At 43.3% G+C, this 26,174-nt stretch overlaps 1 protein-coding gene across 7 annotated transcripts in view; it reads right to left on the reverse strand.

Annotated features, from left to right (window-relative positions):
- The window catches only part of CIT (citron rho-interacting serine/threonine kinase), a 172,441-nt gene that overhangs the window by 68,082 nt on the left and 78,185 nt on the right, over nt 1–26,174 (reverse strand). For 6 of the 7 annotated variants that reach the window (XM_065904437.1, XM_065904438.1, XM_065904436.1 and 3 more), the window contains 8 exons: nt 14,249–14,354; nt 13,210–13,353; nt 11,874–11,993; nt 5,811–5,981; nt 5,489–5,539; nt 4,665–4,718; nt 2,158–2,298; nt 159–284 (listed from right to left, as the gene is read on the reverse strand). In XM_065904437.1, coding sequence (XP_065760509.1) covers nt 159–284; nt 2,158–2,298; nt 4,665–4,718; nt 5,489–5,539; nt 5,811–5,981; nt 11,874–11,993; nt 13,210–13,353; nt 14,249–14,354 — 913 coding nt within the window. Of the gene's footprint in view, nt 1–158; nt 285–2,157; nt 2,299–4,664; nt 4,719–5,488; nt 5,540–5,810; nt 5,982–11,873; nt 11,994–13,209; nt 13,354–13,488; nt 13,565–14,248; nt 14,355–26,174 lie in introns of those variants that run through there. The other variant, XM_065904440.1, reaches the window with a different exon arrangement.

A 26,174-nucleotide genomic window follows, 5' to 3' on the forward strand; every position in this document is an offset into this window, starting at 1 on the left:
CTCATGCTAGTCTCTGACGTGTCATCCGCTAAGACCACTTCCTCTTAATTCACCTGCTGGGCGACAACCTCCCCTTTGACGGTGGTTGGTTCTTCTTTTGACCCCCTTCCCTCTGTAACCTGTTATCTTTGAACTTGCCAACTTTGGTTCCTGCTCACCAGAATTTTATCAGCCATCTGCTGGATCTGTTGGGACTTTGTCTGGATGTCATCCTTCAGTCTGTTTTCTCTACGCTCCATGGTCTCTAGCCTCTTTACCTTGTTCTCCAGAGAGTGGCGGCGTTCCTGTAGATCGTGAATCAATCAGAGAGTTTTAATGGGGTGACGGCTGCGGGCGCAACGCCTGCGCCGAGGGAGGGGGCCCTCGGGAAGCGGACGCTCGCGGCAGGGAAGAGAGGTCTCAGGCACCCAGAGCCACGGCGAGGAAGACACGGTTCTGGAATCCGAGTAGTACTCGCTTGTGTAGGTTACAAGAGTGCATTCATTCATTCAAATATTTACCAAGCACCTACTATCTGCAAGGTAGCACACTAGGCATCTCGGAAAATACCCAGAGGAAGTCAACAGAATGCCTGCCCTTGGAAGAGGTAAGAGAAAGACAAGTAAACATAAAATGGGTGAAAAGGGGCAGAGCCATGAAGCACACAGGTATGGGGTACTGCGGGAGGTTGCAGGCAGGAAAGAGGGCTTTGAACTGAGCAGGTGAGGGGAGGAGTCAAGGAGAAGTGAGTTGTGGAGGGGGCCGGTGCAGCGGGCTGGAGGGGAGAGGGGAGGCTTTTCAAATAAAGACGGGCACAGCAGCAACAGCACAGGGGTGGCCAGTTTAGGCCCCAGGTAGAGCACAGAGGGGTGCTGCATAAGGTGAGTTTGGAGGGAGCAGGAGAACATGGGAAGGGGAGCATGTGCGGGTCAAACGACTGATAGTCTCATGTATCTAAGACACAGGGAAGCACTAATGGGTTTGGGATGGTACAAGGGGTGGTGATGAGCCTGGAGCTGGAGGTCCACAAGTCTGACATTTCTGAGCTAGCTGGGAGGAAAGTGAGACTGAAAGCAGAAAGCCAAGAAATGACGACATTTGCTCAGCTAGGAAGAAGAGCACCCGCGCCTGCACTACGAGGAGGCCACAGAAAAGGCCAGCGGGGGGGCAGACACTGGGAGGGGGACCACGTGGGTGCATTGACAGGGCTGAAGAATCTGTGGAATGGCAGTGCCATTCCAGGGAGAAGCAGATGATGTCAAGGTTCCAAGCCTGGAGTGACCACAAGGATGACGATGGCCCTGACTGGCATGAGGAGATTGAAAAGATGACCCAGCTTGTTGGGGAAGATAGTGAGCTCATTCTAGGTTAGAGGCACTGTCCAGACACCCAGGCAAGATGTCAGGGGAGCACTGGGAAATACTGCCTGGATTGTGGGTGAGGGTGGCCCCAGAGAGTCGTGGACAAATAGGTCAACACCAGCACAGTGATAGGGAGAAGCAGAAAGCTCAGGAAAGGGGGATGGTTACGTCAACTATGGCACAGCTGTTCCACGGAACCATTCCCAGGCATGGGGGAAGCTGGTGGGGAGTAAGGGGAAACGTCCCTTCTGATTCTAGATTCTTTAGTTCTGTGCTTTTTTCTTTTTTTTAACAATGAGAAGACACTCATGTGTTTCCTGCATAGTTATATAATTGGTTTCAACAACAACAACAACAAAGAATTGAAGGGAGAGAAGAGGCCCCAAAATACAGATCTGGGAGTTATCGACACACACAGGTCATAGCTGAAGCCTCGAAATTTACTATGTTATTATCACTGCTGGGAGGAAAAGTCAAGGAAAAGCAAGGATACAGAGGGAAGGAAGAGAAGACCTCAGGGACGGCGTCACAGTTCACCTAGATAAACATGAGTCCACCCACACAAGTGAGTGGGTCAGAGGAAAACAAACGGGAAGGAAAAGTTTTTATCAAAACATCTTTCTACTCGCAGCTTCTGTGATAAATGCTTCTCCCCTTTGCGGAAAACGTTCTCAAGCCTCTCGGGTTCAGTGGAATGGGCGGAAAGGAAAAGTGGTTTGAACAAAGGCGAGCAGAGAGAAGGTGGTGCCTGCATTTCGTCCCCACACAGCCAGAGGCCAGGCGCTGTGGGACCCGGGGCTGGAGGTCCCCTGCTCACCTCGGCCTCCACCAGCTTCTTCTTGATGCCCTCGGAGGAGTCCTCGCGGTTGTGCAGCTTCTCCAGCTCACGCTCGGCCCGCTCTTTCGCCTGACGGATGTTCTGTAGCAGCTCAGTAGCCTCTGTGCTGGCTTTCACAGCCTGAAAGGAGAAGAAACGAGGCGGGGTGGGGGGGGGGCGGGGGTGGACGGGTGAGATGGCCCAGTTTAGACACAGAAAAATATGAGGATCATCTCCTAAACAGGAAAAAAAAAATCGGGTCACACTGAATGGATATTTTTATCCATTCTTCAAAAAACAAACAAACTTTTCATTTTATTCTATATTTCGTCTATTCTAAGGTGCACTTATATTTTTTAACATCACTAAATTTGGAATAATGCAGCCTACAATTAAAACTATTTTGTTTTTTATTTTATTTCCTGGGGTACAGAAGATAATGGAGTACTGGACAAACTTTAGCATCTTTGATTCAATATTTTGGAATAAATGCAAACAAAAGGTCTTGGATTTATCTGCCCAAGTGTTAATGTATTTTCCTCAGAGCATTAATTTTCTCCTTATTTAATCATCTCACTTGCCAGCTTCTTTATGGGGAATCTCTACTATTAACTTTTAAAACAATACAACATAAAAGCTGTAATTTAAACCTTTAATAATAAGAAATACCTATCAGAGGGCACAACCACCATAGCATTTGTAGTGACTCAAAATTCATGTTAGGGAAGTCATTTTTTTAATTAACCTTTTGAAGTTAATTTTTTATTTTTTATACTGCAGCTCTTCAAGCATCACAATAAAGATCAAACTGTAAACCACCAACCTCACATTCATTCACTTTAAATTATCATTTAAAAAAGTGAAAATGGCAAGGAAACTCTAGCTTGGAGACCTGCATGCTGGCTAGTGTGGGAGCTGCTCCCCACAGGTGCTCAGTGAGCACTGGGAATGCGGCTGGTGTGACTAGGAAATCAATTTTAAAGTTTACTAAAGTTTAATTCATTTAAAAACTGAAGCAGTATAAATGTTTTAATATCAATACATGCTGTGATGACATTTTGTATATATTGCATTATGAAAACTGTATCATTCAAAGAGTTTTCATCTTTTTATAATACGGCCACTAGAAAACTTAGAATTAAATCTGTGGCTGACATGTATAGGTTGCTCCCCTCTTCTACAAGGGGGGCAGAGTCCTAGAAGACATGAGTCCTCACACAAACTTCTAGCTGAGACAGGCTTTCAGAAGTGAGCTCAAGAATAGGCAGGAAGGAGTCAGATGAACGGATACAGAAAAAGTGGATCATCCCGGCTATGGAACACCATGAAGCCTATGAAAAGGAGATCCTGCCACATGCTACAACGCAGATGACCCTCCCGGACACTGTGCTGAGTGAAAAGAGCCAGTCACAAAAAGACAAACACTGTATGAGTCCACCCACAGGAAGTGCCTAAAGCAGTCAGAAGCATACAAGCAAAGTAGATTAGCAGAGGCAAATTATGATATATAGTGATACATATCATATATATATAGGGTGGATAAACAAGGTCCTACTGAATAGCAGAGGGAACTATATTCAGTATTTTATAATAAGCCATAAAGGAAAAGAATATAAAAAGAATGTGCATATGTGTATAACTGAATCACTCCACTGTGCAGTATAGTGACAAAACATTGTAAATCAACTATATTTCAACAAAATAAACTGACAGGAAGGGAGGGAAGGAAGGAAGGAAGGGGTTGCCAAGGATGGGCATTCACTAAAGGGGTGGTTAGCATCTAACAGATAGTTTAAGTTTTGTGAGACAACAAAGTTCTCGCGATTTGCTGTACAATGGAAATACATCTAACACTAAGGAACTGGACACTCAAAATGATTACGATGGTAAAGTCAATGCTATATGTTTTCAATAACACAACTTTAAAAAGAAGGAGGAGGAAAATGAAAGGGCTCTTTTAAACCCATTCACAAACCTTCCTGAAGGCCATATTCATTCTGGCCCTTTCTTTAGCGTTTCCCCTGTTCACCCAAAGGAAGGGCCATTAGCACTCACTGTGTCAGAAGCCATAAACCACACCCACCCTCCTCCCCAACCGCTCAAGGACTCCTGGCTCCTCCAGGCTCCCAGTGACAGGAAGGCTGCCAAGTGGTCTCTGATGGAAAGCCGTCTGGGTCATGAACAAGATGTGAACCCGGTCCCCTGAAGGAAGAGGAGCCAGCCTCTTGGGATTTGTCACAGTACAATTTAAACTTTGAATTGACAGTCTCACAGAGCTTGGTGTCTGGTTTGTTTGTTTGTTTAAACAAATACAGTTTGACAGGTCCCAAAAGGAGAAAGTATATTCAGAACTCTGATATTTTCAGGTAATAGCTCACCACCCCGTTTCATCTCCCTCAGTGACGGTGACTAATTCTCTTTCTTTGATATTTCACCGTCTAGGATAAGGCAAGAAAAAGTACTTGGAAATGGGAGGTAAGTTCCCCAAAATATCCCCTTGGGCTTACCTTTTCTAGCTTCTCTTGGAGCTCCTGAATTTTGAGCTGCTGCTCAGCATTGATCTGTAAGTAAAATCCCAGGAAATAAAACAAAAGGCACATTGGTATTAAGGTCTTGCTACATTTACTACAGGCCTATTTTCTTGAGGTTTCTGTGGGGGTCTTATTGTTTTGCAGTACCTACTGATGGAGAAGAACAGTAGCCTATCAGAGAAGCCTTTGAATGTCTCAGTGTAAACCTCCATGTGGACCGTTACTCTAGAACCAGCGACACACATACAGATGGCAAAAAAGGGAACTGAAATCGCCTGTACTTTAAAACAGTAAATTTTCCCATCTGTTTTACTGAGTATCTGGGTTTGTATGTTACTGTGAGAGGGCATGACAAAAAAAAAAAAAAAAAAAGACGTGTCTTCTCCCCCTTTTAGAACCATAGCTGAAACTAAACCTGGTCATCCAGAGACTGATCATCAAAATAAACCCAGAAGAGAGTTCTTTATTCACTGCAAATATATTCTTAACCAATGAAAGGCCACGGAGAGCAACATTTAAGAGACTGCATGTGTGCATGCTAAGTCGCTTCAGTTTTGTCAGACTCTTTGCAACCCTAGGGACTGTGGTCCACCAGGCTCCTCTGTCCATGAGATTCTCCAGGCAGAAATACTGGAGTGGGTTGCCATGCCCTCCTCAGGGGATCTTCCCGACCTAGGGATCCAACTCTTGTCTCTTCTATCTCCTACATTGGCAGGCGGGTTCTTTATCACTAGTGCCACCCAGAAAGCCCATTTAAGAGACCATCTGCCCCAAATCCCAATACCAATAATGGAAAATACCTTCTCCAGTTTGGCATATTCTCCCACTTCAGGCTTCCCTTGATCTTTAGCCTGTAATTTAAAAGATACAACATATTGGGAACTCTCAAGAACCTAAAAATTTTACAAGACAACACTATGGGCTGTACTTTCTTGGTCTCTGTGGCCAAAACAATTAGGACGATAATAAAAAATTTAGTTACCTTCTCTAATCAATACCAGAACTCTGTATGGCACCCCATGGCTTCTCAAATGTACTCATTAAGCTAGGATCCCCTTTATTATTGCTAAGATCATCCAGGATTCTACTCCCAAAACTCCCTCCCAGAGGGGAGCTAGCTACCTTCATCAGTTTATGCTGACATTCTGTTGCTTTCCGCTTAAACTCTTCAGCAGCCAGCCGAGACTCTCTGAGCTCCGATTCATAGAGGTCACTCCGCCTTCTCGCCGAAACCAGGTCCTCTTCCAACTGATTCATCATCAACCTCATTTCTTCGACTTGAGCCTGGTACTCCTAAAGAGTAGACAACCAAAGAAAGGTGGACTTTAGAACTCCTAAAAGGAAAGATGGGAAGTGAAGGTGAAAAACCACAGAGAGAAGACACAGTGAAGAGATATAAGCAGAAAATGGACCCAGAGAAAAGGTGAAAGATGCGGATGAAGGTGAGGTGTGTGGAGAGTGATTAGAGAGAAAAGAATATTAAATCTTTAAACTGTTTTCATGTAGATCATGTAGCACTAGTAACATCATTTGGAACACATGTGCTTATATACAGTTAGATCCTTTGAGCAAATAATACCGTACAAGAAGTGCAGAACCTTAAGGCCTTTGTAACACCGGAGAGCAGCAAGGGATGTACTTTAAACAACCATGATAATCTGCTTACGCAAAGCTTTCCCCCAAGGGTAATCATTTATATAGATTTGTCCTTTAGAAGTCACATGCGCCTAACATAATTAAATATGGTACCTAGTTTTAAAATTAACCTTTCAGATGACACAAGGGGGTAATTGGAAATCTCAATGGAGAGAATCTTGGAAGGTAAAACTCATCATGTCAGTTTCTCACCATTAATTTTTCTGGGCCCCAAACTGCATGAAGAACTTAACAGTGCTCTTGAGATGCAAGTCACCCTGAAATCTGGAAGAGTCAGGAAACACTGACTCTGTCAAAGTAACTTGTGAGAAAGACTCCAAGGAAAGAATTACCTTGCTCCCTCGAGCAGAAGCCTTTAAGTAATCCCAACAGCCCAACCTTTCTCAAAGTGAATTTCTAAAATCAGAACATCTGCATTGAGGTTTTCCAAAACTGATTTACCATGAGAAATAAACAGTGGTTTTGAAAACTTTGGGGCAGAGAATGAAAATATTCTCTGTTGGCAAAAGCAAAGACTATACATGTAAGGTTTATGAATGAGCAAAATTTATCCAATCCAAGGTGATGGGGGTGGAGGATATAAAATGAAAAGAATAAAGAATTGAACTAAGATTGTCTCTGACCTTCACAACATCTAGTAATCATCTCTAAGACCTGTTCTCCCAAGAAATAACTGAAGAGAGATCCACTGAGCAAGGATATGTTTTTAACCAATAAAATGTTTTTATTCCCCCCAGTAACAGTACAGCTTCATCCCACTGTAATAGGCAATCCCCATGTGCACACTAAAGCGAAGATGACATCCTTATGAAAATGGGTAGTTTTCATGTAAACACATCTCTCTCTGTTAGTGGTACAGAGGAAAGCAGAAAAAAAGGGGGGGGGGGCACAAAACAGAGCACTAAAAGCATACAGTCGTCCCTTGGTATACACAGGGGGTTGGTTCCAGGACCAAATTCGACCTGAGGTTGGTTGATCCATGCATACAGAAACCGTGGATACAGAGGGTCGGCTGCATTGTTACTGAGGGTCAATTCTACAAGCCATGGGGCACCAGGTTTTCTGCACAAGGCTCACTAAGTGGGTGGTGCTGGGTTACATAACCAAAGGTCTTCGTAAACTACTCAACGATTATCTGAATTCACAGAACAGAACACGAGTCAACGATATGAGACGGCACACCCTCTGCTTGGGGTTTTTCTAGCCCCCTTGGCCAGGGCTGTGTGATGACTTATTCTGACTTGCACAGCTCTGGTATTATTAAGCCTTCCTGGACCCCTTCCTCCATTAAAAAAAATTATATATCTATATTATATATATATATATGATATATATATAATATATAAAGATAAAAACATTATCTATAAAAACACTTTCTTTTACCTAAAAATTCAATTTCTTTTCTCCTGATTTTAAAAAATCCAAAGTACCATCAGAGCGGCACACAAGCTCAACACAAACTGTGGAGGAAGCGGGCGGGTGGGAATCAGGCTTGGCCATCATCTATCCCTAGCTCCCTTGTCTGACTTAAACTTTCAGCAAAAAGGGAATGTGGTCTTTGCGTTTTGTCAGGAGCAAGGACAGAGCACTGTTCCAACACCCCCCACCCCGTGCCCTAAACATCTCTCGGTCCAGAGCTGTCAGCGCCCAAGGGGAGGAAGGCATGAATCAGGCAACACCTCTGTCAGCAATCTGAGCTCCCAGGGCACCCAGCCTGCTACAGACATCAAAAAGGATTCTACTTCATTTATTGAGCCACTGTTATTCTGCCAGCTACTTAAAGGAAATTCTATACATCCAACAGCTGACCAAATCCCTGTTTCAAGAAAAATCTCAGAGATGATGATCAGGTCTGTTTCCAAGGACAGCTGAGAGAGAGCTGTCCGAATCTCAGCGTGGGCTCAGTGCTGGTCATAGTTGAACAGGATCAGAATGCGGAAATGTGGACAACTTTTGAGTCATGCCTCAAGTCACTCTTTGATATGGAACTTTACAATTTTGGTTGAATAGAATCAATCTGAAGTCCTAAAACTCAAATGCCTTCTATGTTACCCAAATTTCTGATTCTCTTTCCAAGGAGGGGGGTTGGTGGGACCAGCAATTGCTAGTGATGGAGCATGAAACTATCATGTGAGGTATCTAGGTGTTTTCTAAATTCTTTAAATTTTTGGCTGTGCCGCATGGCACACAGGATCTTAGTTCCCTGACCAGGGATTGAACCCGTGCCCCTTGCAGTAGAAGTACAGGTTCTAGTCACTGGACCACCGGGAAAGTCCCTAGGTGTTTTACTTTAAACCAAATCCAAATACTCCATTGGGGTTAGCTAAGTTGTTGATCAGTTGCTAAGTCGTGTCTGACTCTTTGCAACCCCATGGACTGCAGCATGCCAGGCTTCCCTGTCCTTCACTTTCTCTTGGAGTTTGCTCAGATTCAAGTCCACTGAGTCGGTGATGCCATCCAACCATCTCTGTCCTCTGCCACCCCCTTCTCTTTTTTACTTTCAGTCTTTTCCAACATCAGAGTATTTTCCAATGAGTCAGCTCTTCACAACCGGTGGCCAAAGTACTGAAGCTTCAACTTTAGCATCAGTCCTTCCTATGAATATTCAGTACTAATCTTTTTTAGGACTGACTGGTTTGATATCCTTGCAGTCCAAGGGACCCTCTCAACAGTCTTCTCCAGCACCACAAGTCAAAAGCATCAATTAATTCCTCAGCACTCAGCCTTCTTTATGGTCCAATTCTCACAGCCATACACGACTACTGGAAAAACCACAGCTTTGACTATATGTACCTTTGTCGGCAAAGTGATGTCTCTGCTTTTTAAAGCACTGTCTAGGTTTGTCATAGTTTTCCTTCCAAGAAGCAAGTATCTTTTAATTTCATGGCTGCAGTCACTGTTGCAGTCATTCTGGAGCTCAAGAAAATAAAATCTGTCACTGCTCCCACTTTATCGTCTACTATTGGCCATAAAGTGATGGGACCAGATGCCATGATCTTAGTTTTTATAAATGATGAGTTTCAAGCCAGCTTTTTCACTCTCCTCTTACAACCACATCAAGAGGCTCTTTAGTTCCTCTTTACTTTCTGCCATAAGGGTGGTGTCATCTTCATATCTGAGGTTGTTGATATTTCTCCCGGCAATCTGGAATCCAGCTTGTGATTCACCCAGCCCGGCATTTCACATGATGTACATCATGTACAAGGTAAAGAAGCAGGGTGATGATATGAGGCCTTATCATACTCCTTTTTATTTTGATCCAGTCCACTGTTCCATGTCCAGTTCTACTTGTTACTTCTTGACCCACATACAGGTTTCTCAGGAAACAGTAAGGTGGTCTGGTAGTCTCAGCTCTTTAAGAATTTTCCACAGTTTGTTGTGATCCACAAAGATTTTAGCGTAGTCAATGAAGCAGAAGTAGATGTTTTTCTGGAATTCCCTTGCTTTCTCTATGATCTAACAAATGTTGGCCAATTGATCTCCGGTTCCTCTGCCTTTTCTAAACCCAGAATGTACATTTGGAAGTCCTTGGTTCACAAACTGCTGAAGTCTAGCTTGAAGGATTTTGAGTACTACCCTTCTAGTATGTGAAATGATTGCAATTGTAGAGTAGTTTGAACATTCTTAAATAGCTAAGTAGAAGCAACACTTAAAATAAACAAACAGAGGTATAGAAATTGGCTTTGAGAGGAAGAGAGAAAAATAAATGGCAAATCTGGGGAGGAATCAGCGGGCTACAAACCAAATACTAGGAGTTTACTGAAAGTATTATATATTTCTCCTGGATTGCAAACATTGCACTCTCACCAAGCTTACTGAGGGTCATTTTTTTAGTAAGTCCTCCTTCCGATGAAAAATAAAATCTGAAACGAAGAAGCTTTCTTCCCCCAAAATGGAACACTTAGCAGTCATTAAATCTAAAACTCCACATGGATGCCAACTGTGATATGAATCACAAAGGACATTTCTTTGAACTCAAGCACCAGCATATACCTTTTCAAAATGTCCTAAAAATTGTTTCTATTTAATTTCAGGGACACCAGCTGCTCCCTCTGGTGGCCAAGCACAGCTTTCATTTCCCCAGGATACCACCAAAAGCAAATTTCCAAACACATTGAACTAATGGGAGAAAAAGAATCCTACTTCTTGGAACTTTTAGGAGGAAAAATGGTGTGGACAAAAGGGCAACAAGTCAACTGTCAAAGTGGATTTTTCCAAGCTGCAGGCACAACCTTCAAGATCTCTAAGTTAGTACTCTTCAGAAACCTGATGAATGGATTGCACCATTTCCTAGGCACGTTTATTTAGAACATTTTTATTAAGCAGGAGGATCTTAACCAATGATTTAAAAAAACAAAAACAGTAATTCTTTCTTTAAACAACAGTTAATGAATCAAATTATTTGCAAGAGTTTTTTGCATTAGCAACCACCCAGATGGCTAAGTGTGCGCTACCCAGAGACAAAAATGTTCATTTCCATCACTGTTTCCATTAGATTTTCTGAAGTGAATGAGAGTTGCCTGGCAGCTGATAATTCAGCTCTCCAATTGCTCACTGCATTCTCTTCATTAAAGTTTCTATTTACGGTTTCTTCAAAGGACAAAAAAAAAAAAAAATCCATGCTAAAAAGGAAACAATGCAGTAAAATAGAAATGAACCATCTAGAAAGAAAACTGTTTTAGAAAAGGAAAGGGGAAAAAAAAAAGAGTAGGCTTTTTAAAGGTCTGGATTTTCTTTTCTGAACACGGAGGGGAGGGCTTTATGTAGTCAAGATTTGCTGTGTTAATTGTGACATGGCCTTAATGGCTCAAACACCCCTCCTAGGATACATCTTTAGATAAGCAAAACTATGAATTATTCTGGCTTCTCTCAAAAACATAAAGTGCATCTAAAAAGCTATGAAAACATCTTTAAAAATTATTTCAATGGTCTTAAAAGCAGAAGTTGGCACTCTTTCGGTAGAAAGTTAGATGGGAAGCAATTTCAGCTTTGCAGGCCATGTGGTCTCTTGTCACAGCTACTCACCTCTGCCAGTGAAACATGATTAGCAGCCACAGACAGTACCTAAGCGAATGGGTGTGTCTATGTTCCAATGAAACTTTATTTGTATAAACATTGAAATCTGAACTGCATATACTTTTTACACATCATGAACTATTCTTTTGAATTCCTCCCCCCAACTATTTAAAAATGCAAAAATCATTCTCAGCTTGTGGTCATGGAAAACAGGTTGGTTGGCCAGATTCACCCCCACAGGCTGCAGTCTGCCCGCCACCACTGCTTTAAACCTACACCTTTGATTGAAAAAGAGTAGTCATTGTGGGGTCCAGACTTCAAAAGGAGCTAGAACATTTATATAAACCATATAGAATCTAAAAAAGTTCCATTTGGAATCTGAAAGTTCCAAATGACCTACATATCTCTTTCTCCCCCTCTTCCCCTCCTCCCCCCCTTTCTCTGGCCCTCAAACATGCCTCCCCTGAATGAGAGGTCTGAGCTGGTGCCCTGCTCCCAGGTAACAAGTCATACCTGCTCTTTGATTTCTTGGAGCTTCCGGCTCTGCTCTCTGATATCATGGAGGAGCTGCAGTGCTTTGTCGTCCTCTTGGGACACCTCCATCCGTGCTTGCTCCAAACTTCGCTTTAAGCTCTGCGGAAAGCAAAAATTTTTAATAGGGATGCCCCATGGATCCTGCTCTAGTTGAAAGACTCATTAAGGGAGCTGCAGGCTGCTTCGCAGACACCAAGACGGTTTCGGGTGACGGACCCACGACGACAGCTTCCAGTGGGTTGCTGAATTCCAAGTTTCACCCTGCAAAATCCCCTGGTTCAAGAAATCATCATCTCAAACACCTTGAGACCTCATGGATCCAGCCTGAAAGTGCAGCCACCTGTCTCCTACCTGGCCTAGCAGATACTTACTTGTATGTTCAGGACTGAAAACTAGTAAGATCCCCTAGCCATGAAACCACCACTGGGGTGGATACAAAATCTCTTCTGGAGTATCAGTGATTCAAGGACTATCAAGTATATCACCCGTTTTCAAAGTAGCAATGACTTCATTCTCTGCCCGGGTATCATTTAGGACTCCAAGCAATCTATTTCCACCTCCTGGCTTACGTTTCCTGGACACCTTTCATCCATAAGGTTCCCTCAATGCTTCAGTAGCACTGAAATATATATCTGAAATACATAGCTGAATAACTTCACCCACCACTGAAAGGCAGCCAAATCTGGAATGGAAACATAGCAGTTATTCTTAATCAGCCACGTTCTATAGATTTCCTCTCCCTTGTGGAAAAAACACTTGGAAAATGTGCGATTCAACTTCTTAAGACTGTACATTAAGAAACACCTGAATGAAAATTTTTAACGAGACAATGGAGAAGACAGTCTACTCTTGTGAAGGAAAGAAAAAAAAAGTCACATGGTAAAAAATGACAAGAGGGTCTGGGTTTTAAAGTCTGAGTTTTCTTGTTGATATGCTGGTTCTAGGCGATAGTTGATTTGGGGCAAATTCAAAACATATTGCCTTGCCCTTATTTGGGAGCCTTTTCCTGAGGCTGATCATGTAGGACACAAGGTAGACCACAGAGGTTGGGATGGGAGATGTGAGACCCTCTGCAAGGCCATCTACGCTCGTCTCCAGGCTCCGACTGGACTCTCTGAGCCTGACCTCCTGCCTCCAGGCCCTCACACCTGGCGCACGCTACTCTGCACATCACAGGTCCTGCTCGTGCGTCCTCCCTCTCTCCTCTCTGCCCCTGGCTGTGACGTGCCTCATGATGCTGTCATGAAACAGGATGAGACACACACAACAGGAAGTGCCACCTCCGAGGGAAGGGGGCTTTGGGGGGAAGGCTCACACTGCATTCTGTGATGTAGGTAGCAAGGTCCTGCTCCAGGAGGGATCTCTGAGTCTCAGAGGCCTTCAGCTCCACCTCCTTCTGACTAAGCACAGCCTCCACCTCTGACACTCTCCGATGTAACCGGGTCATTTCCTGTTCCATCTGAAATAGACACAGCAACACGTTAAAAAGGGCCCGTGGGGGGTTCGTTAGGAGTAATCATGTCTCAAGCCACCTCCGAAACCACCTGGTGGTCCCGGTTGGCACTAACTCGCCAAAATGTTGGGATGGAAATACCATGGTTTCTTCGCCTGGGAGCACACCAGTCTTCGCAAGGACAGTCACCAATGCTAAGTCACTCCTCTCATGCAAGGCTGGGTTCACACTCGATCACTTCTCTAACCCAGTAAGCGAGGAGGTCACAATCACCATTTTTTTCACCTGTTTGTTTTTTGGGTTGGGTTTGGTTTTGTTTTTTGCAGATGTCAGTTTAATTTTATCCCAAATCCATCTTGATCCCCCCCATCTCCTTGCAAAGATCTAGAGGACAAATCCAGGACAGGGCAAGGAGATATGGACTCGTCTGCACTCTTGGGAGTCCCAGGCAAGAAGTGACTCTTACGAGCTTCCAGAGAACTGCCTCTGGGCAGGAACAGTGAGCGTTAAGAGACGTTGAGCATAATCAACAGTGGCCGCAGTTACATAGGCAGGAGTTTCTAAGGACTAGGAAGAGAGACTTCGCATCACTCAAAGCAGATGGGATGCATCTTGGCCACAGGTGAGGACCCGCGCCACCTGCCGGAAGACGCAGACATCTGGGTGGGTCATGCTGAGGAACGGGCCGCTTTATATCCAGGGCCTCCTCTGGTTAAGATTTAAAGGATTTACGGCAGCGTCAAGGCCCGAATTCATCTCCCTCTGAGCTGCCGGAGGCGCGACTTCGGCGCGGGAAGGATCAGGTGGCTCTGCGCCAGCGGCGGCCCCAGGCAGGTCCCTCGGCATATATTGACGGGAGGATCCTGCAGCAAGGAGGGAGGCCGGCTGTGGAAATAAATACCTTGTGACACTTGTCCTGGGAGTCTTGCAGCTCTTTGCTTTTGATAAGAAGTTTCTTTTCCATGGAGCTAGTCTTGGCAGGGGAGTCCAGACTTGACACAACAGACCTGGATGGAAGAAAACCAATGTCAAGGTGAGGGGTGGGGATGGGCCAAAAATAATAATAAAAACTTTTAAAAATGAAACTACAGCAGAATTTGGGATTAGAAGATGCAAACTATTACGTACAGAATGGAAGAACAGTAAGGTCTTACCGTAAAGCACAAGGAACAGGATATATTCAATATCCTATGATAAACTATGATGGAAAAGAATATATGTGTGTGTGTGTGTGTGTGTGTGTGTATATATATATGTATGTATGTATGTATGTATCACTGAGTTACTTTGCTGAACTGCAGAGATTAACACAAACTATAAATCAACAACACTTCAATAAAATAAATGTTGTAAGAAAAGAAACTATAGTAGAGACCAAGACCTGCCAGCATCCTTGGCCATCAAAAGAGCTGGCTCAAGCAGCTTCTAATGACATCATAACCATGAGGCAGAGAGGTAGACGGGACCAAGAACACTGGAAGCAGGAGGATCCAAGTGTAAATTTAGCTGCCACTGACCTGAGGCAATAATTTGGCCTCCCAGAGCCTCCGTTTCCATTTCTAGAAGGTAGAATGATAATAAAAGGCCCTACCATGACAGGAGAGAATGAGCATTAAACACATAGCATTGTGCCTGCACGGCTTCGTTTGCTCTTTCATCCAACGGATATGTGCTGTGCACCTACTCTGTTCCAGAAACCTTTCCAGGCACTGGAACGGCAGCAGTCAAGACAGACACAGTCCTTGCCCTCCTGGAGCTGACACTCATGGAGGGCATGCAGAGTACATCGGGCAGACACACGAACTAAAAGGTTAACAGATGATGCCAGAGAATGAAACTGGGTGACGTGCTATGACAGAGGAAATGGATCAGGGGCCTGTTTCTCTGAGCAGTGACATCTCAGCTGACACTTGAAAAATGAGAAGGTGCTGGCCTTCCAAAGCTCTGGAAGGAAACAAACTCCAGGGAACAGGGATAAAGGATGCAGAGGTCCTGATACAGGATTGAGTTAACACAGCAAGTGGCCACTGTTTTCAGTTAACTATATTGACCAAACTGTTGTTTATTCCATCCCTAAGCCAGCCAGTTTGATTCTGCTTCATTTTATACAAACAGATAACACTTATTGGTGCTTCCCTGGTAGCTCAGCGGTAAAGAATCTGCCTGCAATGCAGGAGACCCAGGTTTGATCCCTAGATGAGGAAGATCCCCCTGGAGGAAGTCATGGCAACCCACTCCAGTATTCTTGCCCGGGGAATCCCTTGGACAGAGGAGTCTGGTGGGCTACAGTCTATAGGGTCGCAAGCAGTTGGACATGACTGAAATGACTGAGCATGCACGAACACTTACTATGTTGGGCTAAATAAAGTCCCTCCACCAAGGTGGCCATGTCCTAATCTCTGGAACCTGTGGATCTGTTACCCGATGTGGCAAAGGGGGCTTTGCAGATGTGATAATGTTAAGAATTTTGATGGCAAGGATATCCTGGATTATCGGATATCCTTGTGGATATACATTGTGGGCCCAATGTAACCACAAGGGTCTTTTCAGTATGGAAGCAGAGGGAGACTTCCCTGGTGGTCCAGTGGTTAAGACTCTGCCCTTCTACTGTGGGGGGCACAGGTTCGAACACTGGTTGGGGAACTAAGATGCTGCATACTGCACAGTGAGGCCAAAAAAAAAATTTTTTTTAAGATGGAAGCACAGGAAGGGAGGAGATGTGATGACAGAAATAGGGTCAGAGTCAGCAAGAGACTGGAAGATGCTACATCATCAGCTGTGAAGACAGAGGAAGGGGCCACGAGCCAAGGAAACTGGGCAGCCTCTAGAAGTTGGGAAAAGCAAGGAAACTGATTCTCTCCTAGAGGATATCCAAACAGTATAGTCTCATAAAACCTGCTTCTAGTCCAGTAAAACCCATCTTGGACTTCTGACCTCCAAAAATATAAGGTAATACATTTGCATTGTTGTGAGCCTCTAAATTTGTGGTCACTTGTTACAGCAGCCATAGGCAGCTCATACACTTACTAAGTGCTGACTCGATGTGCACAGTTCTGTCCTAAAGCATTTTAACTCTTTAGTTTTAACTCTTTAGTCTCCCTAGCAACTGTATAAGACAATTTATTATCCTCATTTTATGGATGAGGAAACTGAATTTAAGTAACCTGCCACATGAGCAGGGAACCTAAGTAATCTGCCAGCTAATAAACTCTTTCTGTTGGTCCCAGGAGAGAACTGGGGTAGAGACTAAGGATATACTGAACGTATCTCTCAGGATTTTATCACAAAAATAATGTAGTGTGGCTTCCTGAGAACAGACTAGAAGGATGCTCTCCACAAGGACACTTTCCCACACACATATACAGAATTCACACACCCTGCCTTATACCTAAAAGCAGTTAATTTTTGTGGGTGGAGGTGACAGTTCTTATTTGGGGAGGTTTCCTTCAGTGGTCGGCACCCTAGGCACAAACGCTGAGACTGGTGAAGTGCAGGGCCAGAGCAGGAGCCAACAAAGGTTCTCATGCTCTGAGGGATGTGTGGCAGAGCCCACCACTGCTCTGCTGTCCCATCTACGTTGCCTTGGGAACAGGGCTGCAGGAGCTGGTTGTCAATGAGCACTGGCATCTCGCCAGCAGGTCAAAGTTCTGCTCTCCGGTGCACCACACCCTACTTCCCAAGTAAAAGTGGTCAGCTTCCTGCAGCAACGCAGCAGCTCCTGGCCGGAAAACAAGGGCTGGCATAATGGTGCTGGCTCACTAAACCCCAATGACAGCTCCCAGTACACACTCTGGGGCAGCCAAGGGAGTTGACACCCAGAGTCATGCAGCTCTGTTCAAAATCTGACTTTGTAACTCACTCACCATGTGAGCTCTCTGAACCTCAGTTTCGTCATCTGAATAATGGGAACAATTCTCAACCTAATTTCAAGAGTTCTCATGAGGCTTAAGTGAGATAACCCATGGGAGGTCCTTATCACTGTGCCTTACATCTCATGGAGGTTCAATAAACGTCAACCATTCTACTATCATTGTGGTTTTATCATTACTACCCCTGCAACGGCATGAACTCCACATGCCTCACAGGTCTAAAACCCTTGGTTGAAACAGTGAAACGCAGCAGGCTGAATTTGCCCCATGCTATCATCCACATTAGAACAAATGTTCTTTATTCACACAAATGGGCAATGGGAACTGAAATCCAGAAATAAATTTTTTTTTTTTAAATCTCACTCTGGGCTAAAAATTTTAACCAAGTTCTGCTCCTCTCATTGGCCTATTGTCTATCTAAATCCAGTCAAAACACAAACTTACTCTTTTTTAAAATCTGAGATGAAATGGGTTGCTTGAAGGTATGGCCTTGAGCTGACTTTGCTATTTCTTCCTGATGTTATTCTGGTGGGTGGGCTGGAGAAGACGCAGACCACCAGAGGAGGGAAGGATGACCCACAGACAGGGCCCTTCTTAGTCCTTCGGTCATCAGGAGTCACCAACATGTCACTAAGTCACCTGCACTGACATGAGTCAGGGATGATGAGAGGGATCACAGCTCTCTAGACCCGAGCACTGAACCAGCACCCTTGGAGAAAGACAATAGCGTGGGTGCACGATGATGGGAGGGAAGGTGGCTCTCAAGACTTGACAAGTGGAGGGCAGGCTCCAGAGGACTACGAAGTGCACCCCTGTGAATACAAAGCTCATTGTTATTCACCCAAAAAAAAGTGTTTCTAGGCCACTTGTTAATGGGGCCCAGAATAAGGGAGATGCTTAGGCCCTACCCCTGCCAGCAACCACGGGAGATGACACGCCAGGGGGAGATGACACGCCAGGGGGAGATGACACGCCAGCCTCTCCCCACCACCCGAGGTCCGACTCCTTCATCCTGCTATTTTGATGCTTGACAAATGTTCACTGTTGAGCCATTCTAAGTACAGCCATTAAGGATTCTTCAGAATAAAGGTGCTAAAAGAAAATTTTTTTTTAGAATAAAAATTACATTAAAAAAAAAAAAAAAAGCTATGGTAAGTCCACTGTGACTCAACTCAGCTTGTAGCAACAATCCCATAAACAGTCATGCAATTGGAGGATGACGCTGGGGTGAGGACAGAAGGGGGAAAGGTCACTGCAGCTTTCTACAATGCCCCTGGTCTTCAGCTCAGCTACAAATTAGAATCACCTGAAGAGCTTTTTAAAAATTACTGATGTCGGGACATCCCTGGCAGTCCAATGGCTAAGACTCTGGGCTCCCAAAGCAGGTTCGATCCCTAGTTAAGGAACTAGATCCCACATGCCACAACTAAGACCAAGAACAACCCAATAAATAGATAAAATTATTGACGTCAGGCAGTAAAAACATTTCGTGTGACTGTTATTATGTGTGTATGTGCTCAGTCTTGACTGATTCTTTATAACCCCATGGACTGTAATCCACTAGCCTACTCTGTCCACTGGATTTCCCAGGCAAGAATACTGGAGTGGGTTGCCATTTCCTCCTCCAGGTGATCTTCCCGACCCATAGAATGTACACCACCAAGAGTGAACCCTAAGGTACACAGGGACTCTGGGTGATAATGACATCTCATTGTAGGTTCATTCTGGTGGGGGATGTTGATAATGAGGAGGCTGTGCATATGTGGGGGTAGGGGGTGAATGGGAAACCTCTGTACCTTTTGTTAATATTGCTATGAACCTAAAATTGTTCTTAAAAAAAAAAAAAAAGATATCGAGGGCCCAACTAGACCACTTAAATCAGAGACAGAGAGACTGGGAGTGGGACCCAGGCAATGCCATTTTTATTAAGCTCCCAGGTGAGTTCAATGTACAGACAGGCTTAAGAACCATGGTGCTAATTAGAACAAAGTGTGTGTGATTTAAGGTCCAGGTATTTAAAGTTCACAGCTTGACCACCCCCGGTATTTGGTTCCTTTGGCCAGGAAATTTATTACTGGTGCATTTTGGTCATTCTTTGAGTAAAAACACAGTTTTGAAATTAATCATGGTGAGCAATGAATTTCAAGAAAATGTACAGATTTCAGACAATGATTAAAGACCACTCCTATCCCCTCATTCTTAATAAGTCAACTAAAATATACCATTTCCATGAATTTCTAAGAAGGAACTATACTAGAGAGAGGTATGGCTTAACTTAACATATTTGCATTCTATTTATTTTTCATGTAGACACTTTAGCCAATTAAATGACAGGTGTTAATGGTAAGTAAGCTCTCAATATGTATTTCTTTCTCTGCTGGTCTAAAATCATCCTGAAAAGTACCATTTCATGAAAGGTGGTAATATTTAAAGAGCTGATGCTACTCTTGCTTTAAGAGAAGGAAAGTACAAAAAGTCCTGTAATTGGCTGTAACTCTAAAGCTATGAGAGATGCAGACAGAATTGCTATAAAGAAATTATATATTTCTGTTGACTTTGAAATGGGACACGATCTACCTGCTAACTTAATTGCCAGAATTCTCCTCTGTTCTCAAAATTCTCAAACTTCGACACAGGCATACCTTGTTTTCTTGTGGGTTTTATTTTTTTTTTTTTTTGCTTGATCAAACTTCACAGTTTAATACCACATACTGAGATTTAATCTCTACATACTGAGATTTTTTACAAAGAGAAAGTCTGTGGCAACCCTATGTTAAGCAAGTTTATTGGCATTTTTCCAAGAGCATTTGCTCACTTTCTGTCTCTGTCACATTTTGGTAACTCTCAGTTTTCCAACATTTTAACTAAATTATTTTATTTGTTATAGTGATCTATGATCAGCAATCTTTGATGTTACAATTGTAACTTGTTTGGGTCACCACAAATCATACCCATGTAAGACAGTGAACTTAATAAATGTGTGCGTTCTGACTGCTCCCCCTACTGGCCTTTCCCAGTCTTTCTCCCTCTCCTCAGTTCAGTTCAGTTCAGTCGCTCAGTCGTGTCCGACTCTGTGACCCCATGAATCGCAGCACGCCAGGCCTCCCTGTCCATCACCAACTCCCGGAGTTTACTCAAACTCATGCCCATCGAGTCGGTGATGCCATCCAGCCATCTCATCCTCTGTCGTCCCCTTCTCCTCCTGCCCCCAATCCCTCCCAGCATCAGGGTCTTTTCCAATGAGTCAACTCTTCGCATGAGGTGGCCAAAGTATTGGAGTTTCAGCTTCAGCATCAGTCCTTCCAATAAACACCCAAGACTTATCTCCTTCAGGATGGACTGGTTGGATCTCCTTGCTGTCCAAGGGACTCTCAAGGGCCTCCCTATTCCCTGAGTCACAACAATACTAAAATTAGGCCAATGAATAACCCTACAATGGCCTTTAAGTGGTCAAGTGAGAGGAAGCAACACAGCTCTCTCACTTGGAGATGCAGACGCAAAGAACATACTTTTGGACACAGTCGGGGAAGGAGAAGGTGGGATGATTGAAAGAATAGCATTGAAATATATATATTACCATATGTAAAACTGATAGCCAGTGGGAATTTGCTACATGACATGGGGATCCCAAAGCCGGTGCTCTGTGACAACCTAGGGGGTGGGATGGGGAAGGAGGTGGGAGGTAGGTTCAAGAGGGAGGGAACATATGTATACCTACAGCAGATTCATGTTGATGTACGGCAAAAACCATCACAATATTGTAAAGCAATTATCCTCCAATTAAAAAAACTTTTTTAAAGCTAGAAATGATTAAGCTCCACGAGAAAGGCATGTTAAAAGCCGAGACTGACTGAAAGCTAAGCTTCTTAAACACAGTTAGCCAAGTTGTGAATGCAAAGGAAAAGTTCTTGAAGGAAATTAAAAGTGCCCCTTCAATGAACACATGAATGATAAGAAAGCAAAATAGCCTTCTTGCTGATGTGAAGAAAGTTTTAACAGTCCAGATAGATTAAACCAGCCACAGCATTCCCTTAATTAAGTCCAAGACTAATCCAGAGCAAGGTCCTAACTCTTTTCAATTCTGTGAAGCTAAGAGAGGTGAGGAAGCTGCAGATGAAAAGTCTAAAGCTAAGAGAAGTTGGTTCATGAGGTTTAAGGAAAAAAGTCGTATCTCCATAACAAAATTACAAGCTGAAGCCACAAAGGCTGATACAGAAGTTGCAGCAAGTTATCCAGAAGATCTAGCTAAAATAATTAACTTAAAATAATAACCAACAACAGATTTTCAATGTAGACAAGCAGCCTTATATTGAAAGAAAATACCATCTAGGACTTTCATAGCCAGAAAGGAGAAGTCAATGCCTGGCTCCAAAGGATGGGCCAGCTCTCTTGTTAGGGTTTAAAGTAGCTGGTGACTTAAAGTTGAAGCCAATGCTCATTTCTCATTCCAAAAATCCCAGAGCCCTTAAGAATTATGCTGAATTTACTCTTTGCTGATACTATGTATATAATAAATAAATAATTAGAACATACTGTATAGCACAGGGAACTCTACTCAAAGCTCTGCGGTGACCTAAATGGAAAGGAAATCCAAAAAAGAGGGGATATGTGTATACCTAGAGCTGATTCACTCTGCTGTACAGTGGAAAGTAACACAACATTGTAAAGCAGCTATACGCCAATAACAATTTTAAAAATTAAAAAATTAATCTACTTTGCCTGTGCTCTCTAGAACAATAAAGTGGGGATGACAGCACATCTGTTCACACATGATTTTAGATAGTGATTCTGTATCTATTCCATAGATACCGATGCCTCTGATGGGTCTGGGCAAAGTGAATTGAAAATCTTCTGGAAAGTATTCACCATTCTATTAATAGACGCCAGTAAGAACATTTGTGATTCATGGGAAGAAATCAAAATATCAACATGAGCAATTGGTTTCATGAGCTGATTCCAATCCTCATGAATGACGTTGAGAGGTTCAAGACTCCAGTGGAGGAAATAACTGCAGATGTGATGGAAACAGCAAGAGAACTAGAATTAGAAGTAGAGACTGAAGAGGTGTCTGAATTGCTAGAATCTCACAATAAAACTTTAACAGATTAGGAGTAGCTTCTTATGGATGAGCAAAGAAAGTGATTTCTTGAGATGGAATCTAGTCCTGGTGAAGATGCTGTGAAGCCTGTTGAAATGACAACACGGGATTTAGAATATTACATAAACTTAGTTGAAAAAGCAGCAGCAGGGTTTCAGAGGATTAACTCCAAGTTTGGAAGAAGTTCTACCATGGGTAAAATGCTATCAAACAGCATTGCATGCTACACAGAAAGCATTTGTGAAAGGAAGAGTCAATCAATGTAGCAAACTTCACTGTCATCTTACTTTAAAAAACTGCCTTCAGCAAATATGACCCTGATCAGTCGAGCCATCAGCATGGAGGCAAGACCCTGCACCAGCAAGAAGGTTATGATCCACTTAAGGTTTACATGATAGTTAGCATTTTTTAGTAATAAAGTATTTTTAAATTAAGGGATGTAGACTGTTTAGACATAATGCTATTGCACACTTAAAAGACTATGGTATACCATAACATAACTTTTTATATGCACTGGGAAACCAAAAATTTGTGTGACTTGTTTTATTGCAATATTCATCTTACTGCAGGTAATACTGCCATATCTCCAAGGTATGCCTGTATTTTCTGACCACCTTATACAAGTGTAAAATAGATAGAAAGGATATATATATACACACACATATCCTTTATATATATATAAGGGAGAATATAAAAGCCCTGTGATCCCATGGGAGTATGTGCAGACCAGTGGTTCTCAACTGGGCAATTTTGCCTCCAATAGGACACATGCTAATGTCTGGAGACTTTTTTGATTTTCATGACTAGGGATGGGAGTGCTATTAACATCGAGTGGGTAGAGGCCAGAGATGCTGCTCAACCATTCTACCACACACATGACAACCCCCCCCAAAAAGAATTATCTGGCCCAACATGTCAATAGTGCCAAGCTGCAAAACTCTTCTGTGAAGGCTATCCAGTTAAGAAGTCACAATTCCTGTCCTCAAAGAAGTAGGAGTGTAGGAGAAAGAATTAATGCCACCACTTTTGTCATCAATAATAATGCCCATTTACTGAGCCCTATATCAGGCACTGTGTTTGGTTCTTTATGGGTGACTGAACTGCATCCTCCCAACAATCCTCTAAGGAGGGTATTATTAGTATCCTGTGGCACTGAGGCCAAGGAATAGCTAACCCTGTGGCCTCTACGTTCTCCTACTAAGCACATTCTGATGATAGGGGTGCAGATGAATGTCAGAAGAGCTGGGTGTTGGTTCAAAATTGGGTTCTACAAGTCATGGGAATCCCAACTCTGCTACTTGTTGGCTGGATGGCCTTGGACAAACCGAAGAAAGCGGCCACAGAGACCCAGAGGAGTGAAGTCAAAGAAGACAGGGAAATGGACCAGGCAAGGGAAGGTAACCTCTACCCATGACTAGCTTCGTGCAATGCTGGGAGGGTGACTCCAGGCCCAAGAAAGCTTAGGTACCCAAGAACATTCATAAGCCAGCCCAGTCCACAGCCACCTCCCAGAAATGGTTCATTTCATGTACAAGAACAACTCTTTCTCCATCATTTGGTGGCTCGGGTGGGGGTGGGGTAATTAAACAGGAAACAGTACAGATTTCAGAGGCCCAGGTTGGTTCATGCTCTGGGCTCGATGCTAATAAAAGAACATGCATCCTGCCCACACATTGCTTGCCTACTCCTCCTGGCCACATCTCTGATACACAGTCAGTTATCCCCATGGAGAGAAAAGGCACTTCTGAGCAGAGGGTGCATGCAGCCACCCACCCACACACAGCAGTGCTGTCTCTTCAAGCACGAAGCCAAGTTTGGGTTTTCCTTTTTTTTCCAGCTTCTATTTTCTAGAAAAATTTACTCTGAAATCAACATCTCTTCCCAATATACACATCTGCTTTATAATTATAGAGACCTAAAGAGTACTAATAGAGGTAATGGTATATGACACAGAGGGAAGGTTGGGCTTGGTCATTATTGCTGCAGCAGACAGAGTATTTTCTTAAGATGTATTTGATGTGACCTAAAAATTGCTTTTACATGTAACCTCAACATTTAAGGAAAATGACAAAATGCAGTTTTCTTGATGTCTATAAATAACTCCCATAATGCAAAAAAAATATACATTTTTTCTTAATAAACTATCAAAAGAAAACTTCATATCAAAAAACACAATTACTTCCAACCTAAAAAGAAGTATATGTGTTGAGGTCTCTCTAATCACTGCAGTAATAATTAAGATCATGTTTAAACACCAAGCCATCCATTTATTTCCTTGGGAAGATGACCTCAAGTCTACAAGACTGCCTCCAAATCACAGATCACAAATCACAGATATCCTCGAGATAAACAAGAATGGATAGTGGAGGCTAAAACGAGGGAATCAAAATTAGCTCAGCCACGGGCTCTACCTTCATTGTGGCCAAAGGCACTAAAAATACATATGAGCGCAAGATGCAATATGGTGCAAAAAATAAAACACTCATCAGCATTCTGTTCCAAAAATGTATTGGCTTTTAAGATTGAGCATTCTGAAATTTATGAACTAACTTTATAAGCTCATTTTAAAATAAACACTAGTGTCCATCATGAACACTTAGAAATACAACAGTCCCTGCCTCAACCCAATCCATGGTTTCAGTTACCCATGGTCGACTGTGGCCCAAAAATATTAAGTGGACAATTCTAGAAATAAACAGTTTATAAACTTTCAACCGAGCACTGAGATGAGCAGTGTGATGCAATCTCCCACCGCCCTGCTCTGTCCTGCCCAGGATGTGATTCATCCCTTTATCCAGTCAATCTACACTATATACTACCCGCTAGCTGACTCGGCTATGGGATCAACTGCCGAAACATCACACTAGAGTGCAAGTAAACCTTATTATACTTAGTAATGGCCCCAAAGCCCAAGAGTAGTGATGCAGCAATTCTGATACTCTCTTAGTGTGCCTAATTTATAAAGTAAACTTTATCATAGGTATGTATGTATATACAGGGGGAAAAGTATATAAATAGTGTTCAATACTATATGCTGTTTCAAGCAACCACTGGGGGTCTTGGAATGTATTCCCAGCAGATAAGGGGGAACTGCTACCCCCAAAATACCACTCTCCTAAAAAGTTGCTTTTGAATCTAGCTAGCTTTGGGGCTTACCAAGCCCCCTGTGCCAACCCACACACACACCACACACACACACACACACACATACACAGAGCAGTGGTCTCCAGCTGAATTACAGCATATGCTTTGGAATCATTTATTAAAATTTGTGTCATTAATAAAAGCATAGTTACATGATTTCTAATATGGTCCCCATCTCTAAGCCAGGGCCTAGCTCTGCAGGTTAATTTCACTGGCATGCTACCACTTCTTGCCTGGATGGCTGCAGTAACCTAACTCTTCTCCCTGAAGCCAACCCTGCTCACCTTCTTATCCACCAAATAATGATCAGAGGACCCCTCTGCATAATGAGAACCAGACTCTCCACATACCGACTCAAAGTCCTGAAAAGGCTTCCTGCTCATCACAAATACAGCAAGATCCAAAATCAGAGACCCTGCCTGTCTCTTCTCGGACCACATCTCCCACGCATGCTGAAGCTCTGACCACTCCAGCAAGCTTGCTGTTCACTGGACACCCACAAGCTTGCCCCGGCCTCGGGGACAAAAGTACTGATTCCCAGCCATTCCCCACCCAGGTTCAGATTTCTTCACAGCACTTCCCGCCACCTGAAAACTTTCTTATCCATGAACTTACTTATCCTCTCTCTGTCTCCCTGCACAGAATGTTAGCTTTGTGAAGGCAGGGACCTTATCTGTCTTGCTCAGCCATGCCACAGGCTTAGAACTATGTATTTG

Source organism: Muntiacus reevesi, chromosome 13 (genome assembly GCF_963930625.1).
Source record: "Muntiacus reevesi chromosome 13, mMunRee1.1, whole genome shotgun sequence".
NCBI classification, from domain to species: Eukaryota; Metazoa; Chordata; class Mammalia; order Artiodactyla; family Cervidae; genus Muntiacus; species Muntiacus reevesi.